The 19087-nt window shown below is 43.6% G+C and overlaps 2 protein-coding genes across 7 annotated transcripts in view; both read right to left on the bottom strand.

Moving 5' to 3' along the window:
• The window catches only part of efcab1 (EF-hand calcium binding domain 1), a 32100-nt gene extending 31420 nt beyond the window's left edge, over positions 1-680 (bottom strand). Inside the window, exon 1 of one of the 2 annotated variants that reach the window (XM_043691023.1) lies at positions 467-680. In XM_043691023.1, the coding sequence (XP_043546958.1) occupies positions 467-548 (82 nt within the window). In that variant the 5' untranslated portion in view covers positions 549-680. The remainder of the gene's footprint in view (positions 1-466) is intronic. The other variant, XM_043691022.1, reaches the window with a different exon arrangement.
• Positions 681-11786: 11106 nt separating this feature from the next.
• The window catches only part of fam133b (family with sequence similarity 133 member B), a 129798-nt gene continuing 122497 nt past the window's right edge, over positions 11787-19087 (bottom strand). For all 5 annotated transcript variants that reach the window (XM_043689696.1, XM_043689692.1, XM_043689693.1 and 2 more), the window contains one exon: positions 11787-12305. In XM_043689696.1, the coding sequence (XP_043545631.1) occupies positions 12159-12305 (147 nt within the window). In that variant the 3' untranslated portion in view covers positions 11787-12158. The remainder of the gene's footprint in view (positions 12306-19087) is intronic.

Here is a 19087-nt window from a genome sequence, read left to right as displayed (position 1 = left end):
ATAGATCCTGTGACAAATATCGAAGAGTTCTGTGTTGGTGTTTAATGTTGCAGCCACACAATTTCAAAATCATTAATGTTTCTAGCAAGAACAAATTATAGTGGATGCTTTGTCAAAAGCAGGTATGAATAAAAACAAATGCCACGGTCAAAATGAAGGCGGGTAGAATACGGTTGTTATGAAATCATTGGATGTTTGCTATAAATATATTATTACTGACAACGTAAGTAAAAATAGCAATAAAAATTTTTCATAGGAAATAGTTTAAGCCACACTTTCCATTTTTTCTTCGTGGGGAAAGCTGTACTTAATGTTTTATACATAATGACAAGGGAAATTTGGAATGTTAAAATAGAGGGGAATGGATGGTTTCAGCTATGGTTCCACCCGCGAGCCCAGACCTGGCAACGCTGCCGACTCAGCCCGTTCCGTCCAGCTCTGCACCCGCGCTCCTTTCTTCACTTACAGCGCTTGGTGAGTTTGCAGAGAGTATCGGCCAACTGCTGGTACTGCTTCCTGCTCATGTCTAATGGCCGTATCCTGGACATTGTTGCTCCTGTTCGGCCGCCCGACTTATCACCAACTCCGCCACCTTCCCGCCTCTGTTCCTCTGTCACCAACGCCACCGTCTCCTTGGTAACGCCGAGCGACGCGGTCCAATAGAAACCCGCCAAGGTAGCGGCTGCGTGCGCACCTCCTGCTGACGTTAGGCAAGGCATCAACAACAAAGACTTCCACGCGCTGACAGAGAGGGTGCATTCGTGCAGTGTTGACGCGCTGGCAGAGAGGTTGCACCGGTACAGTGTCCACTCGCTAACAGGTTGCACCGGTACAGTGTCCACGCGCTGGCAGGGCGGCTGAATTGGTACAGTGTCCACGCGCTGGCAGGGAGGCTGCACCGATACAGTGGCCACGCGCTGGCAGGGAGGCTGCACTGGTACAGTGTCCACGCGCTGGCAGGGAGGCTGAATTGGTACAGTGTCCACGCACTCGCAGAATGGTTGCACTACCCTTTTTGCCAGTGTGGGCACTGCATAAATGCAGCTTTTCCAGCATTGTGCAGACACTGCATTGTGTTCATTTTGATGCAGTGCCCACAATGCTAGAGAGGCCGTATTGGGGCAGCACCCACACTGTCAAAAAGGCTGCACTGCTGCAGTGTCCACATACTGGCAAAGAGGGTGCAGTGGTCATACTGACAGAGAGACTGGCAGTGTAGTGCCCACAATGCTAGGGAGACTGCACCAGCGTAGTGCCCCTATTGGCTGAAAGGCTGCACAAGTGCAGTGCTAAACTGGCAGAGAAGCAGCACTGGTGCAGTGTCCATTCTGGTGTGGAGGCTGCACCGGAACAGCACCCACACTGGCAGTTTTGCATTGCTAACAGGCTTTGAAGAGTCTTGCAGGCAAAAGTGAGAACTGCAGATGCTGGAGATCAGAGTCTAGATTAGAGTGGTGCTGTAAAAGCACAGCAGGTACAGGAAAATCGATGGTTCGGGCAAAAGCCCTTCATCAGGAATGGATTACTTGCTGCAGGATCTCTAGCCTCAGACTTGTTCTTAAAGACATGGTAATTATATGTCTAATTAGGCTAATTTCTGGATGCTAACCCCAGCTTATTGGCAATGGTTATGCTGCTGAATGCTAAGGGGGTGGATGAGGGAGATGGTTACATTCTGTCCTGTTGGAGATGATCAATGGTTGGCGGTTGAGTGGTGAAAATGTCTTGACACATCCAGTGAATCCAATGGTGACGGATAACTAAAACTCTGACAGGAGGTGCAGGCTCCACAAATATGCCCATCTTCACAGCACACCACGACAAAAGATAAGGCTACTAGCATCTACGTGACAATGTGGAAATTTGCCCAGGCATCTCCCACAGCAGGAAAATCCAATCTGACCAATTACCATGCCATCAGTCTCTTCTTGATCAGCAAAGTCATCAACAGTGCTATCAGACAGAACTTGCAAGCGAATAAATGCTTACTAGTATTCAGGGTTCTGCCAAGGCACTCAGCTCCTGGCTTCAGTACAGCCTTTCTCCAAACACTGACAAAGCGGTGAATTCTAGAGATGTGGCAAAAATGATTATCCTTGACATCAAAGCTGCATTTGAACAAATGAGGCATCAGGGAACCCTAACAAAACCGCAAGTTAATAGAAACGAGGGTTGAAGTAGGGTCAGAGTCGAGAATGTATTGCTGGAAAAGCACAGCAGGTCAGGCAGCATCCAAAGAGCAGGAGAATCAACGCTTTGGACATAAGCCCTTCATCAGGAATGAGGCTTGAGGGTTGGGGCTTAGAGATAAATGGATGGGGGTGGGGTTTGGGGGAAGGTAGCTGAGAAAGCGATAGGTGGATGAAGGTGAGGGAGAAGGTGATAGGTCAGGGTGGGAAGTGACGGACACATCCGGGGGGCGGTGCCAAGTTGGAGGCTTGGGACTGGGATAATGTGGGGGGAGGAGAAAGGAGGAAGCTGTTGAAATCGACATTTATCCCGTGTGGTTGCAGGGTCCAAAGGCAGAATATAAGGCGTTCCTCCCCCAGGCGTCAGGTGGTAACTGTTTGGCGGTGGAGGAGGCCCAGGACTTGCATGTCCTCGACGGAGTGGGAGAGGGAGAGGGAGTTGAAGTGTTCAACCACACGGTGGTGGGGTTGGTGGATGCAGGTTTCCCAGAGATGTTCTCAGAAATGATCCGCAAGAAGGCATCCTGTCTCCCCGTGTAGAGGAGATCACACCAGGTGCAATGGATACAGTAGATGACATTGGTAGAGGTACAGGTATATTTCTGATGGATGTGGAGGGATCACTTGGGGCCTTGGATGGAGGTGAGGGAAGTGGTGTGGGTGCAGGTTTTGCACTTCCTGCAGTGGCACGGAAAGGTGCCAGGAGTGCGGTGTGGGCTAGTGGGGGAGGGGGGTTGGACCTGACGAGGGAGTCGCTGAGGGACTGGTTTTTTCAGAACGCTGATGGGGTCAGATTAGTGAGGATTCTTTATTGATTGAAATCATACAAAGCACTAATAAAGATGATTGTTGCAAGTTAATTGCCGCAGTCCAAGGGCATTACTGTAGGAGTTCTTCAGGGTAGTGTCTCAAATTCAGCTATCTTCAGCTTTTCATCAATAATATTCCCTCCATCATAATGTCTGAAGTGAGGATGTTCACTGATGATTGCACAGTGTTCAGTGTTATTTCACAGCAGCACCTCTGATGCTGCAGTAATCTGTGGCCATGTGTAGCAAGACCTGAATAGCATTGAGGCTGAGAATTAATGAGTGGCAAGTAAAGTACCAAACAACGATCACTTCTAACCATCAGCCTTGACACTTAATGGTATTACTATCACTGAATCCCCTACTATCAACATTCTTGGCTTTATCATTAACCAGCCAGAGAAATACTGTGATTGTAACAGCAGGTCAGCAGCCAGGAATCCTGGGACAAGTAACTAACTTCGTGACTTTCCAATGCTCATCCATAAAGCCACAACAGAATATTCTCCGTTTGCTTGGAAGGATCCTGGAGTAGCTTAACTAGAACCCCGACCCAACATTCACTACCATCAATACCAATGTTCAGTAGAAGCAATATATAACATGCAAAAGATGTTCATCGCTGATGTTCCTCTGACAACACCTTCCAAATCCATGAACTCTATCACCTAAAAGGATAAGTGCAGCATTTAGATTCCTGGGAACAGTACCACTTGAAAGTTACCCCTTCAAGCCACACTCCATCCTGACTTGAAACCATTTCACAGATCTTTCATCATCACTGGGTCAAAATCCTGGAGAACCTTTCCTGACAGCACTATAAGACCATAAGATATAGGAGTGGAAGCAATGCCATTCGGCCCATTGAGTCCACTCCACCATTTAAGCATGGCCAAAGGCGGTTCAATTCCACTTACTCGCACTCTCCCCATATATCTGATAGCTTTGGGATGTTTACAGTGTTCTCCACCATGAAGACTGATGCAAAATATTGACTTAAATTGTATGCCCAGTCCTTGTTCCGTGTTATCAATTCCCCAATTGCATTATTAAGATTCCTACCTTAGCTATTCTCCTGTGGAAACCCTTGCTGTTTTTATATTTTCTGCCAATTTACTTTGAGAACCATTATTCTCCCTCATTATTACCTTTTTAGCTATCTGCTGCTGTTTCGTCAACAATTCTTAATCATCTGGCCAATGCTAGTTTTCATCACTTTGTATGTGTTAATTTTTATTGGATACTCTCACTTTTTTTATTCACTCGTGGGATGTGGACATTGCTCGTGGTAGTGAGCTGCTGCCTACAACTGCATTCTGAAGGTTGATTCACAATACCCTCAGGGAGCGAATTCCAAAATCTTGACACTGAAGAAATGGTGAAATATTTCCAAGTCAAGATGGTGAGTGCCTTGGAGGGGAACTTGCAGCTGGTGGTGTTCCTACATCACTGCTGCCCTTGTCCTTCTAGATACAAGTGGTCATGGTTTTGGAAGTTATTGCCAATTCTTAACTGCTTCTGTTAACCATGGATGTTTCAGCCTTCTCAGTGTGTCCTTCTTTTTGACTAGAACAAATTTTTGCTAAGCTTTACGAAATACCTGCTTAATTGTCTGCCCCTGTTCAATTACTGACTATTCCCTTTGTCTACTTTCCCAGCCTGCTCAGACAATTTTTTCTCCATTCCTATGTAATTGCCCTTATTTAAGTGGATGAAGCTGATTTGAGATCCAAGTTGCTTTCCTTCAAACTGAATTACAAATTTTACCATGTTGTGGTAGATCAGAATCATCCAGATGATCCTTATGTGAGAAACAAAAGCTCACTCACTTTAATAATTTCAGTCCGAGACAAATACCTGAACAACAGCATTGTTTTATTTATACACCTATAGGTGGGTGCTTTGTCTAATTACCAGGTAAGGCAACGACAAAATGAACAGTATATCCCAAAAAACCCTTGCAATTTTAACTGTTTTTTCCCATATGTTTTCCTTATTCCATTGTCTGTTCCCTGCTTCGCTTACGTCACAGATTTCCTTAAGACTTATCCCACAACTTCTGTTTATCCTGTCTTGTCCATGACAAACTCTTATCTCTGACTCCCATAAGGGTGTTTGACGTCAGTCTATTGTAGATTATTGATTAGGCATATCTTTTCTTCTATCAGCATCTATTTCCATCCAGAGGCCACTTTGACCTCTTTGATTAGGGTTTGTTCCTGTGTCCCCGTGTAAGGGGGAAACAGATGCTTTCCTGTTTGCCCATATATCCACCATTGTTCTGTATTCACGTCTCATGCTAACATATCCTTTCTTTTTGCTGAATATGTATTTTCTCATTCCTGTTCTGTATCAGAATTTATACTTGCAGAAATAACATTAATTCATTTATATCCCACACTTACCTCTGAGATCTCTGATTAATCTGACCTTCATTACACATTACTGGATTTAAAATAGCCTTTTCCTGGGTAGGTTCTGTGACTGCTCTAAGAAACAATTCCTAATGCACTTGACAATACATTTTTCATATTACCCTTGATTTGTCTCTTTCTCCTTCCCTATTCAGAAGTGCTATTACACACAACTGAGCAATCATCACACCACCAAAATTACTGTGACTTTCTTTTTGCTTTTATTTTAAACTAGTAACCATCACCAGTAAAACACCCATATAGCCAATTGAATATTTACAAGCAAAGCCCATTATGCACAAATCGTCCATGCCAACCAGATATCCTAAATTAATCTAGTTCTATTTGCCAGCACTTGTCCCATATCCCTCTAAACCTATCCAGATGCCTTTCAAATGCTGTAATTGTACCAACCTCCACTAGTTCCTCTGGCAGCTCATTCCATATATGCATCATCCTCTGTGTGAAAAAGTTGCCCCTTAGGTCCCTTTTATATCTTTCCCCTCTCACCTTAACCCTATGCCCTCTAGCTCTGGACTCCCCTACTCCAGGGAAAAGACCCTGTCTATATATCCTATCCATGCACCTTATAATTTTAAAAACCACTATAAGATCACCCCTCAGCCTTCGACACTCCAGGGAAAACAGCCCCAGCCTATTCAACCTCTCCCTATAGCTCACATCCTCCAACTCTGGCAACATCCTTGTAAATATTTTCTGAACCCTTTCAAGTTTCGCAACATCCTTCCGAGAAGAAGGAGACCAGAACTGCATGCAATATTCCAAAAGTGGCCTAACCAATGTCCTCCAACAATTTGGCCACCACTGATGTCAGGCTCACCAGCCTATAGTTCCCTGGCTTTTCCTTTCCACCTTTCTTAAATAATGGCACTACATTAGCCAATCTCCAGTCTTCTAGCACCTCACCTGTGACTATCGATGATAAGAATATCTCAACAAGGGGCCCAGCAATCACTTCCCTAGCTTCCCACAGAGTTCTAGAGTACAGCTGCAATATGACCTCCCAACTCATTTACCCAATGCTTTGAGCAATAAAGGAAAGCATACCAAACACCTTCTTCACTATCCTATCTACCTACGACTTGACATTGAAGGAGCTATGAACCTGCACTCCAAGGTCTCTTTATTCAGCAACACTGCCCAGGACCTTACCATTAAGTCTATAAGTCCTGCTAAGATTTGTCTTTTCAAAATGCAGCACCTCGCATTTATCTAAATTAAACTCCTGTTGTATTCTGACGTAATCTTTGCTATCCACTACACTTCAAATTTTGGTTCATCTGCAAACTTACTAACTATACTTCCTATGTTCACATCAAAGTCATTTATATAAATGGCAAAAAGTCTGGTCACAGTCCTCCAGTCTGAAATGCCGCCATCCACCACCACCCTCTGTCTTCTACCTTTGAGCCAGTTCTGTATCCAAATGGCTAGTTCTCCCTGTATTCTATGAGATCTAACCTTACTAACCAGTCTCCCATGAGGAATCTTTGTGTAAGCCTTACTGAAGTCCATATAGATCACGTCCACCGCTCTGCACTCATGAATCCTCTTTGTTACTTCTTCAAAAAACTCAATCAAGTTAGTGGGACATGATTTCCCACACAGAGAGGCATGCTGACTATCCCCAATCAGCCCTTAACTTTCCAAATACATGTAAATCCTATCCCTCAGGATTCCCTCCAACAACATGGCCCAACCGCCGATGTCAGGCTCACCAGTCCATAGTTCCCTGGCTTGTCCTTACCACCTTTCTTAAACATTGGCACCATGTTAGCCAACCTCCAGTCTTCTGGCACCTCATCTGTAACTATTGATGATACGAATATCTCAGCAAGCGGCCCAGCAATCACTTCCCTAGCTTCCCACAAAGTTCTAGGGTACACCTGATCAGGTCCTGGGGATTTATCCACTTCTTTGTGTTTCAAGACATCCAGCACTTTCTCCTCTGTTATATGGACATTTTTCAAGATGTTACCATCTTTTTCCCCACATTCTATATTTTCCATGTCCATCTCCACAGTAAACATTGATGCAAAATACTCGTTTGGTATCTCTCCCATCTTGTGTCTCCACTTGACAAGGGGAGAAAACATTGAATCAAGGTAGGTAGAGCTAAGTTCTGAGGGGCAGGAACAGGCAGAAACAATGGGTCTGACTTCGTCGTCCTGTTTGTGGATTTTGTGAAGAAAGTAGAAGCAGGCTGAATGATGTAGGGGCACTATGAGCTTGGAGGCTGTATTGGGGAGATCCCCAGATAAAATGAGATTAGTGGCTGTTGTGGACACAATAGCGTGATATTTGTGGTGGGTCATGGACCATGGGGAGATAGGAGAGGTGTCCATGAGCTGGCACTTAGCCTCTACAATATAAAGGTCAATACACCAGACAACAACAGCGCCACCCTTGTTGGCAGACTTGAGTACAAAGTCAGGGTTGGATCTGGGAGCAAGGAGTGCAGTCAGCTCAGAGGGAGATGGGTTCAAATGGATGGGTGATGGGCAGAGAAATGAAGGCAATGGATGTCACGTCGATAGTTCTCAATAAACCATTCAAATGCAGGTAACAGGGAGGGCTCCAGGTGGAGAGAGTGTGTTGGAGACATGTGAAGGGATCTGTGGGTGGAGAGAGGAGCCTTGAGCCAGAAGGCTCACTCACAGACACCCCGCCACCACATTAGGCAACACCACCAGCGAGCCCCCGGACAAAGCACCAGCAGCACGGCCCGTTCTCCACCCACGTTTTTAAACACATAAATAGAAAGTAAGCCACACCCCTTGCACTTCAAAGACCGCAGTGAGTCAAGATAGAAGTACATTGCCACTGTATCCACGGTAATTAGGGATTGCAATAAATGCTGTTCGAACCAGTGACCCCACATCTCATGAATGAATTTAAAGAAAAGCTTCTTGGCCAACCTAATCCCTAGCATTTCAACTGCTTGGTTTGTCCATGTAAACTAGAAGGAGTTTTTCCTAAAGGGAAAAAAAAACTTGCCATTATTGATTGTGTCACTGTGACATTTAGAAGGTCTAAACTGGAAAGCAGATTGCCCAGTTTTGATGCTATAATAGAAAGATTGGCGTAGGAATGCACCATTCAGCCCATTGATCTAAAGTTAAATTAGATCTTAATTGTTTTGTAGTTTTACTCCATCTACCCACTTTGGTTCAGTAATATTTAATAACCTTTTACCTAAGATAGACTCAACAATGTTTTAAGGGTAGATAGTGCAGTCTTCCACTACTGTGTATAAAAAAGTTCTGATATCAGTGATGCACAGTCTAATTCTAATTTGTCCTATGTAGTGTTTTGTGCAGTCCTTGCATGGGATTTTGTACACTACGTTGGTTTTGCTCATGCTGGGTATCGGGTCCTTTGTTTGACATGTATTTAATTATTTAAGTTTGTCTGATTGTATTTGCACAGGTGTACCTTCCCCCACTATGAATTTGGATGAAAAACTTGCAGATAATTTCGTGGACAGGCAGTGGTTTATCATGGCAAACATTTACGCTTTTGGCCAATTTGAAATGATCAAAATTGGGCGTAAACATCTTTCTAATTCCTGCAAAATCAAGGCTTTAGAATACAAATTGAAGAAATCCATGTTGATTTTCAGCAAGACTAGGCTGCAGCTGGATGAATTGTTGTTAATTTTAGCCCATCATTACATGAAGGACTTAATTGCAGCATAAATGCACTCCATATAATCATGGTTTGAGAAAGTTTTTCAGTTAAGCTGAGAATTTAGAAAGATGATAATGTGACCTGATAACAATCTTTGAGGATTAAAATACGTTATGTTAAGATAAATTATGTGAGATTGCTTTTGCCAAGTGATGTGAGGACAAAAAATTTAAGATAAGCAGAAATAGAATCAAAGAGTTCTTTAAATTCTCAAAAAAACTTTACCAAACGGAAATCTCAATCACAATGTTGTTTAACAGAATCCACAGGTGGAAAACCCCTCAGAGTTGCTCCTGCTGCACTGCTGTAACTTATTGGAGAATTGGAGCTTGTGGTTAACGACAAAATAAAGGTTCTCACTGCTGACCTTGAAGCAAGTTTAAGTGAGAATTGTAGCGATCCCTCTGGTGAGATTTTCACTTCTAAACTTCTGCAGTTGTATTGCAATTGATTGCAGCATTCTTAGTTGGGCATTTCCAGTATGGCGCAGCAGCCACTAGGCGGTGAAAGTAACTTACCCTATTAAAAGGCTTTCCCAGCCTCCCAAGTTGGAAAGAAACAAACACTCAAATAAAACAACCTTTAACGTTCCTTCTCGAGATCATGTTAAAGACTGGAATGTTCTAGGTGAAGATAGAAGCTAAAATATTCAGAACTATTGAAAGTTAGCTTTTAAAAATATGTTAATCATTTCACAGTACTCATCAACTCTGTTTTTCTGCAGTAATGCTGTCCATCACATTTGAGTCATAGAGCTGTATAGCATAGAAAATAAACAGTTCTTTCGGTCCAAATCGTCGTGCTGACCAGATATCCTAAATTAATTTAGTCCCATTAGCTAGCATTAAGCTTGTATCCCTCTAAACCTCTCATATTCATATATCCATTCAGATGCCTTTTAAATGTTGTCACTGTACCAGCCTCCACCACTTCCTCTGGCAACTTATTCTACACACACATCAAACCTCTGCATGAAAAAGTTGCCCGTTAGGTCATTTTTAAAATTTTCCCCTCTCACTTTAAACCTATGCCCTCTCGTTATAGACTCCCCCACCCCCTAGAAAGGATGTTGACGATTCACCCTATCCATGCCCCTCATGATTTTGTAAATCTCTATAAGGTCAGCCCTCAGCCTCCAACTCTTCATGGAAAACAACCCGAGCCTATTCAGCCTCTCCCTATATCTCAACCTCTGCAATCCTGGCAACATGCTTGTAAATCTTTCTGAACCCTTTTAAGTTTCACAACATTCTTCCTATAACAGGGAGACCAGATTTGCCCGCAGTATTCCAAAAGTGGCATAATCAATGTCCTGTACAGCCACAACATGAACCCCCCCACCCCCCCACTACTCCTATACTCAATGCACTGACTAATAAAGGCAAGCATAGCAAATGCTTTCTTCACCACCCTGTCAACATGGACTCCACCTTGAAGGAACTATGAACTGGCACTCCAAGGACTCTTCGTTCCACAACACTTCCCAGGACCCTACCATTAAGTAGGTTAGTTATGGAACATATCTCCCTAGCCTTCCTTACAAATATGGTGCACCAGAAAATGGAATTTTTTATAGGACATGGTGGTCCTTTTTGAACTATATGGATGCAGACTTGTCGGGCCCCTAAGAGGATGAATCCCAAATAAATATGGGTATGTTAACTGACGCTCCTGGTGATGGGGAGCTTAGGTGGGGTGCGCTAAGTGCTGTATTTTAACTTAGTTCAATCTAATTTACTGTAGATTAATTATTAATTGAACTGTAATATGGGTAGATTCTTGTTCTCTCATTTGTTTGTGAAATAGAGTGGTAGTTTGTTTATTGTAATTATGCTATAAGATTGTTATATTTTGTAGTAAATTCATAATTTTGTAAAAAATTCAAAATCCTTTTCAATGAAAAAATTTTAAAAAGTGTATGGGCCCTGCTCTGATTTACCTTTCCAAAATGCAGCACTTCACATTTATCTAAATTAAACTCCATCTGCCACTCCTTGGCCCATTGGCCCATCTGATCAAGGTCCCATTGTACTCTGAGATAATCTTCTTTGTTGTTCCACTACACCTCCAAATTTGGTGTCATCTGCAAACTTCCATATTTCCATTATTCACATCCAAATTCCATCCACATTACTGTTCAAAATCCAGTTACACCTATTTAAAGAAGATCTAAGTTTTTTTGTGGGGTTTCAAATGGCAGAACGGGAATAGAAAGTTGAAATTTGCTCTGACTTCAACTCTTGCCAGCTCTAGGGGAGAAGGGGGTTGCTGTGATAACAATATATTGTCAATTTCAGAACGTTAATGACAGGAGTGAGCATTGATACTTAATTATCAATCCTCACCCCTACAAAATCCAACCAAGATTCTGCTGCACAAAGTTACAATCTGGAAACAGAATCAGCTCCAAGATAACTTTATGGTCCATGTTTCTTTAATAGTTGATTTAAAATGCTGGGACATTAAAAATGATAGTGAGAAAACATGACTTTAAAGGGACCCATGAAGAAAAACATTGGTGGAGATGGTGGTAGGTAGTTTCTGTGCTGTTACCCTGATCCTATGTCATCTCTTTGAATGGTTTTAATCTCACATTGGTGACTTAATAATGCAATAATTTATGTACACTGTGAATGAGTCAGAATAGAGCTGGAACATTGAAATCACCAAAAATGATGTTTTTTTTATTTTTACAATCAACATAATTAAATCTCCTTGCCATATTCTTGATACTTGTTTAGTAGCAACTAATTAAGATACATGTATGTGCTAAAACTCAACAAAGATTTACTGGACAACAAAAACAATAATATTTGACAATAATCTCTTATAAAAATTCTGCCAAATGGACAAATCTGGTAATTCTTTCAAAAGTAGACAAGTAAAGAATGATTTTCTGTCATGTGATTATTGAAAGTATCCACCAAATAGAAACCAAGATGCCAATGCTATTTCTACCTATAGCTGCAATGCAGAATAAAAGTATGCCGTTTTTGTAATCTTAACCTCAGTACTATGATAGATGCAGGGCAGCTTTAAAGATTTTCAGAATCTTCAGATGTTTTGCTCGGGGAGAGCTGCATCCAGTTGTATGAAGGAAAGATCTTCCAGCAGCGTTGATGCTTTATATCACAGATGTGATATTTCGGACAGCAGTGTTTTTCATCCCAGCAGCAGTGAGCCTGAAAAGGAAATGCAGCAAACAGCAATGGGACAAAATTACATTTGAGCAAAAACATTCAAGAAAACATATACATTTACTGATTCTGCAATGGGAGGTGTTACATTTACAGTCAATACACTTGTAGTTTTGGGAATAGAAATGAAGCGATGGAGAAATTTAGCAGGTCTAGCAGCGTGTGAAGAGAAAACAGTTAATTGGCCGAATTCATTTTGGCTAAGTCCGAATTGCATCAAGTTTTTGGGAGGCTTTGTTGCCGTGAGTCCTTTTGAGTTCTCTCATCCTATCTTCTGAACCCGCCTCCTTAATTGCCTATCCATGGCATCTCTCAACTCTGATTTCTGCCCTGTCCTAGCAACCCGCCTCCCCATTTCTGTAACAACTGGCCACTTAGTAGATATCGTGAAATTCACCAGCATCCCTTGTGCTCATGCCATCTTTAAAAAACTGTTGCATACTGAGACAAGCACAAAGAGCCCTGCGTAGTACTTTACATTTGCCCTGAACATGGCAGACAGAGGGGAAAATGGGTGCCCTGCTTTGCAGGTGGGGTCCCTAAGGTGCTGTTGGACAGGGGTGGCGCCATTGCAGAACTTTCGTTTCCCTCAGGGCCTGCAGTAGAGATCATGTCAGCCTGGTCCAAGGTTGACCCAGGTCAGTGCAATCTCAGCTGTCTTGATAAATGTGTTAACTGCAGGAAGGTAGTTGTAATGGAAAATTATCCATTTGCTATGAAATTAATTATCCATTTACTGTGAAATTTGAAAGAGAATGCTTTTCTTTAACTTAATGCTGTATAAGTTAAACAATACTTTGATGAAGGCCTGTAGTCAGCTTATCTCTGTTTGAATTCTGTAAACATTCAACTCGACCTTGCGATGGTCAAACTCAGTGAAAGCTAAAGGACTGTTATGTCTAAGACCAGGGGATTCGCCCTTGAGAGCGTGATAAGAAACAGAATAAAGTAAGTGTCTGTACCATGTTAAGGCACTCCTTTACATGAAGGCATCTAGCATTTGTGTACTGGAGTCACTTCTGCAGAGGTAACAATAAAGCTCCTTTCTTTGCTCTTGCTAATAGTTGAGTCAAGTCGATTTAATTTTCACGACAGTAAACTTGGGAGCTTGTCCCGGGACCCCGTGACTGGGTGAGATTCTGAAGATTCCCAGGAGGCGCAGGCGCCAGCGCCTTGAAGGTCTTTCACTTCATCTCAAGCGCTGAATTGGCCCTTTTTGCGTGAGAGGAATGGGAATCTGTGGATCGCCCTAGGGCCGGGCTTTCAAATCAAATAAACTCGGGGTAAGAGTCATGGCTTAAGTAATCCTGCATAGAGACTCATTTTAAGAGAATATTACAGCAGGAAAAGGGTTCAGTGAACTCTCGCATGGTATTAGAGTAAAACCCCAAGGGAAAGGGCTTGCCGTCTCAAGAGTGTTTAGGAGACAGCAAGGTTAAGCGTGATTTTAGACTTGGAACCACCACTGGCTGAGGTGGACTCGTCTAAGACATACCGGGTACGTGGTTTCTTGGTTTACGAAAACCAAGGCATTGAGGTGGACGCGCCCAATGCAAGAGGGGACCTCCAGAGGTAAAAGCAAGTCAAAGGGTAAAGATAATGGTACCATGAGAGCGAGAGAGAGAGAGAGACAGAGAGAGAGCTGAACGCTTTTCCAGTTACACTAAAAATGGGCTCCGACAAGAGCGAACAAAAGAAGACTTGGAATGGTCAAACAAAAATACAGTACATGCTAAATAATTACGACCCAGAGTCTGTAAAGCAGTTAGAATTGTGGATCAAGGAATGTGGTTTTCCGGAGGGAGGAAGTTTTAGTAAAAGATAGCTGGAAATGTTGAGGTCGAGGTAGGAAGAGAGAGAAAAGGAGAAAAGGAAGAGAAAAATAGAAGCTGTGAATTGGAGTGCTTATAATGTGCAAGGCTGAGGCTGATATCAGGGAAAGGAAATTTTAAGTAAAAGATAGATCAAATACGCATACAAACACCAGCGGACATGCAGACACATGTGGGAAAACAACCTAACAAAGCTGTACAGTGTCTTGAGTCTGTTTCAGATCCTGACCTTGATGACTACCCTCCAAGACCTGCAGCCCCCCCTACAAGATCCGCCTGGTGAAGGTTCCAAGTCAGCGGCCCTCGCCTCAAGGTCTGCTGAATCACTGGTAGCATCTCGTACCGCAACAGATCGAAGCAAGAAGACCAAGAGAAGTATAACTGGCCAGCTGTACATGTCCATGCCAGAGTAGCCAACCCGCAAGCAGAAGAGAACGGAGACGTTAAGGCTTTTGTTGTAGCGCTGGCAACCACCTGTAGGGAGGCATTCCCAGTGCGAATGGACATGACCAAAATAGCAATGTGTAAACAACAAGAAGATGAGACAGTGTCCCAGTATCTTATGCGCCTCACTGAAGTCCATAATGCCCATAGTGGACTGAGAACACCTGAAGACATAATGGCGGCAGAAATCACGCCTTATGAAGCACACCTGAGGAACAGCTTCATCAATGGAATGAAGGATGAAATAGCCAAAAAGATGGTCACCCAGTCATTGGAGGAAGGTGCTGCAGAGAAAGAGGTCGAGGAAGAGGTGCTGGCAGAGGTAGATCTGAAGGGTGCTTTGTTTGCGGAGCAATGGATCATTGGGTGAGGCAGTGCCCGCACAGACGGTCCCAATTGGCCCTGGAGGCTGAGCGACAGCAGGGTGACTGACAGGGGAAGGCTGAGGTGGAGGTGGGCAGCCCACAAGGTACAGGTAAGCCTCTTTCCTTTATGCTTGGCATCAATTATGCTAATCTCTTCTACTAACCTTACGGGCACTGAGACATGTCACACCTCTATGTTGAGCGCTGAGATTGCAAAGTGTGGACAGTATGTCCAATATCACAATGATGCGTGTAAGTCAATGCTCACCTCTATGTTATATGTGAAAGATACATCAGTTACCTTTTTGGTAGATACAGGGGCAACTTACTCAGTCCTTAAATTAAGCCAGTTTACACAATCGACACAAATAAAGATGAGTGAAAGGTTCCTTAACACAATGGGTGCATCAGGAGTCTTGGTGGGGGAGAGATTTTTCGCACCCCTATTGTGCGAAACTACTAACAGGGAAACATTCCAATTCTCCTTCTTGTTATCGGAATTTTGTCCTTTAAATCTGATGGGTTGGGATCTCATAGGGAGACTGGGGCTGGACTTGCTCAATACTCCAACGGGCTTGCAGGTAATTCAAAGGAAAGATTTATCAGTGCAGGCTGTAAAATATGACCCATGACCCCTGATGTATGTCTCTGAGTGGCAATTAAACCTGAGAGCGATGAGTTCATTGAGTTATTCACGCACCCTGGAAGCAAGCAACCATGTTAATCCTACTAACACCGATTTTCTTGCTGGAGATATGTTGCACTGCACAGCACACATACACAGGGATGGCCCTGACAAACTATATGAGAAGGATTGGTTCAGAAGGTTGGTTAAACCAGATCAGTTGTTATTGTGTGAATTTTATTGGAGTGATCACAGATATGCAGTCAGTGTGAACTTAGCTAAGGTATCTGTAACAGCAAGCAGATCCTATCTTTTTGATGTGGAAGGCTCCACTCCTCACGTGTCACTGGCGAAGGCGTCTGGTGACAGGTGGCAGGGTTTGGGACCATGGGTGCTAAAGGCACAAAGAATGAAAGGTTGGGTCTTCAGGGACAGTGTGGGTATCTGGTTCAATACAGATATGCGAACATATAAAAAGAAACTAAATTGGCTAAGTCAGGCAGATAGGACAGTCCAGGTAACCCCTGCTATCCCTGAGAAGCCTAGGGGGATAGCCTGGCGTTTCCCTAAGATAGAAGTCTCGGACCCAAGATTAAAAATGGTCCCTACTGAGTTGTGGGCAAAGGACAAACATGATGTGGGGCTCATACTGGGCTGTGAACCCATAAGGATAACCCCAAAGTCTGAGTATCGTCTTTGCAGAGCACAATACCCGTTAAAACCTGAAGCCATAGAAGGAATTACTCTAGTCTTTGAATCCCTCCTAAAGGCTGGAGTGATAATCCCCTGTGAAAACTCACCGGTGAGAAACCCCATTTTTCCGGTCAAAAAGGCAAACATTCCCGGTGAACCGGAGGAATGGAGGTTTGTTCAAGACCTGCAGGCAGTCAATAACACTGTTGTTCCGCACGCCCCAAATGTTCCCAATCCCTATACTATATTGGCCCAAATTCCACCAGACAGTAAATGGTTCTCTGATGTGGATTTAGCAAATGCCTTCTTTAGTGTACGGTACACACAGATAGTCAATTCTGGTTCGCTTTTTCATTCAAAGGGAAATCATATACCTTCACACAACTTTGTCAAGGTTACTGTGAGTCCCCCACCATATATAATGAGGCTCTGCGAGGAGTCTGGAGTCTGGAGACTCTTGTTCTAACCCAGGGGTCAGCACTTTTGCAATAAGTAGATGATTGCTTGATAGTGGCACCAACAAAGGAACAATGTGAGAAGGATACCCTTGCGTTGCTCTGCCATCTAGCAAGGGAGGGGCACAAAGTCAGTCTTGCAAAGCTACAATTTGTGCAACAATAGGTGAAGTTCTTAGGTCACAATATCTGAACAAGGGAAGACTATTGATCAAGACAGAGTTCAAGCAATCCAGCAAATTCCAAAGCCTCACACGAAGAAACAATTACTATCCTTTTTGGGCATGTGCTCCTACTTTAAAATGTTTATCCCACATTACGCAACCCTTGAGGCGCCCCAAGTGACATATCCCATGGCAAAGGTTTGCAGAACCAGAGTCTGTTGCAGCGGACCCCAGAGGCTGAGAGTGCCTTTGTTGAATTAAAAAGGGTGCTCCAAACTACAACTACATTGGGAATTCCAAACCCAAATAAGCCTTTTGTACAAACAGTAGATGAGAAGCATGGCTGCATAACATCTGTGCAGATTGAGGAAGATTGAGGCCGGTGGCATCTTATTCAGCTAAATTAGACCCGTAGCGGCGGGATTGCCTAAATGCCTGTGAACCATGGCCACAGCTGAAAAGGCTGTTGTAGCTTCCAGGGATATAGTCGGCTATGGTGAATTAACCCTTCTGGTCCCACATGAAGTATCCTTACTGCTGTCCGAGCAAAGGACCGCACACATGTCAGCAGCACATTGGCTCAGATATAATACTGTGTTATTGGAAATGCCTAACATTACAATAAAGCGATGTAACGTCCTTAACCCTGCTAGCCTTCTCCTCACAGAAGGAGACGGAGACCCACATGATTTTGTCGCTGTAACTAATGAAATTTGCAGCCCTAAACCAGATTTGCAGGAATCACCACTTCAGAATCCGGATTTAGAGTTTTTTTGTGGACGGGTCAGCATTCAGGAGCAAGGAGACAGGCCAGAATTGTGTTAGGTATGCTGTAGTGACTACCTACGGGATAGTCAAAGCAGGATCACTCCCTTCTCATCTGTCAGCGCAAGAAGCGGAGCTGATTGCCTTGACTGAGGCCTATAAATTGGCTGAGGGAAAGACAGTGAATAATTACACCGATTGCAGGTACGCATTTGGGGTTGTACATGATTTTGAAACCTTGTGGAAACACAAGGGCTTCTTGACCTCCATCGGAAAGCCCATCACACACCGTGGCCTGATTTCTGACCTCTTGGAAGCGGTCCTGTTGCCTAAATCAATCGCTGTGTGTAAATGTGAAGCCCAGACAAAAAATAATGATTTTGTTTCCCAAGGCAATGCGAGGGCAGACTCAGCAGCAAGAACGACAGCCCAGCAGCCGCCAAGTGAGCAGATTGACATGTGTATGACAAAAATTTGTATCCCAACAGCAGATATATGGGAGTTACAGTCACAGGCCACACCGGGAGAAAAGCGTGAGTGGACGAAAGCAGGACGCAGTGTGAGGGAAGGAGTATGGTGTGGCCCCAATGGTAAACCCTGTCTTCCACCATCATTATTTCCATTCTATGCCAAAATGACACATGGTAAGGACCATGTGTCAAATGGGGGGATGTACGACTGTATTTCAGCACACTGGTAAACTAAGGGATTTACTCATTAATCCCAGAAATATTGTGAGCGTTGTTTTATCTGTGCCACTAATAATGCAGGGAGGGGAACACAGATGAGTCAGGCAGCACACCCCCAACCCCAAAAACCTTTTGAACATTCACGGATGGATTTCATTGAACTAATGCCCAGCGAAGGGAAAAGGTACTGTCTGGTAATAGTTGATACGTTTTCCAAGTGGGTGGAAGCATTCCCCACATCTAAACAGGATGCCAGTGCAGTAGCCAAAGCTTTGCTAACTGAGATAATTCCGAGATGGGGCATCCCTGAAAGACTGTGTAGTGACAATGGGACACCATTTGTCAATATGCCTTACAGCAGATCAGTGATTATTTGGGAATAAACATGAGACAACACTGTGCCTACCACCCAGCGAGTGGTGGGACAGTGGAAAGAGAAAATGCTACCTTAAAAAATAAATTGACAAGATGTTGTGTTACTGTATAAAACTCTCTACACTTTTATCTGAAATACAGAATCAAGTGAAAGCAGCACTACCCCAACCAGCAGGAGGGAAGCTACATGATCTAGAACCTGGAGAATGGATAATGGTGAAAGACTTCAGGAGGAAAAACTGGAAAGTGAAGAGGTGGCTGGGACCGTGTCAAGTACTGAAAATGTGTTGCTGGAAAAGCGCAGCAGGTCAGGCAGCATCCAAGGAGCAGGAGAATCGATGTTTCGGGCATGAGCTCTTC

This window comes from Chiloscyllium plagiosum, chromosome 5, assembly GCF_004010195.1.
Source record: "Chiloscyllium plagiosum isolate BGI_BamShark_2017 chromosome 5, ASM401019v2, whole genome shotgun sequence".
Classification (NCBI taxonomy): domain Eukaryota; kingdom Metazoa; phylum Chordata; class Chondrichthyes; order Orectolobiformes; family Hemiscylliidae; genus Chiloscyllium; species Chiloscyllium plagiosum.
Note: the sequence above shows the minus strand (reverse complement) of the source record. Positions and strands in the feature narration are given on the sequence as shown.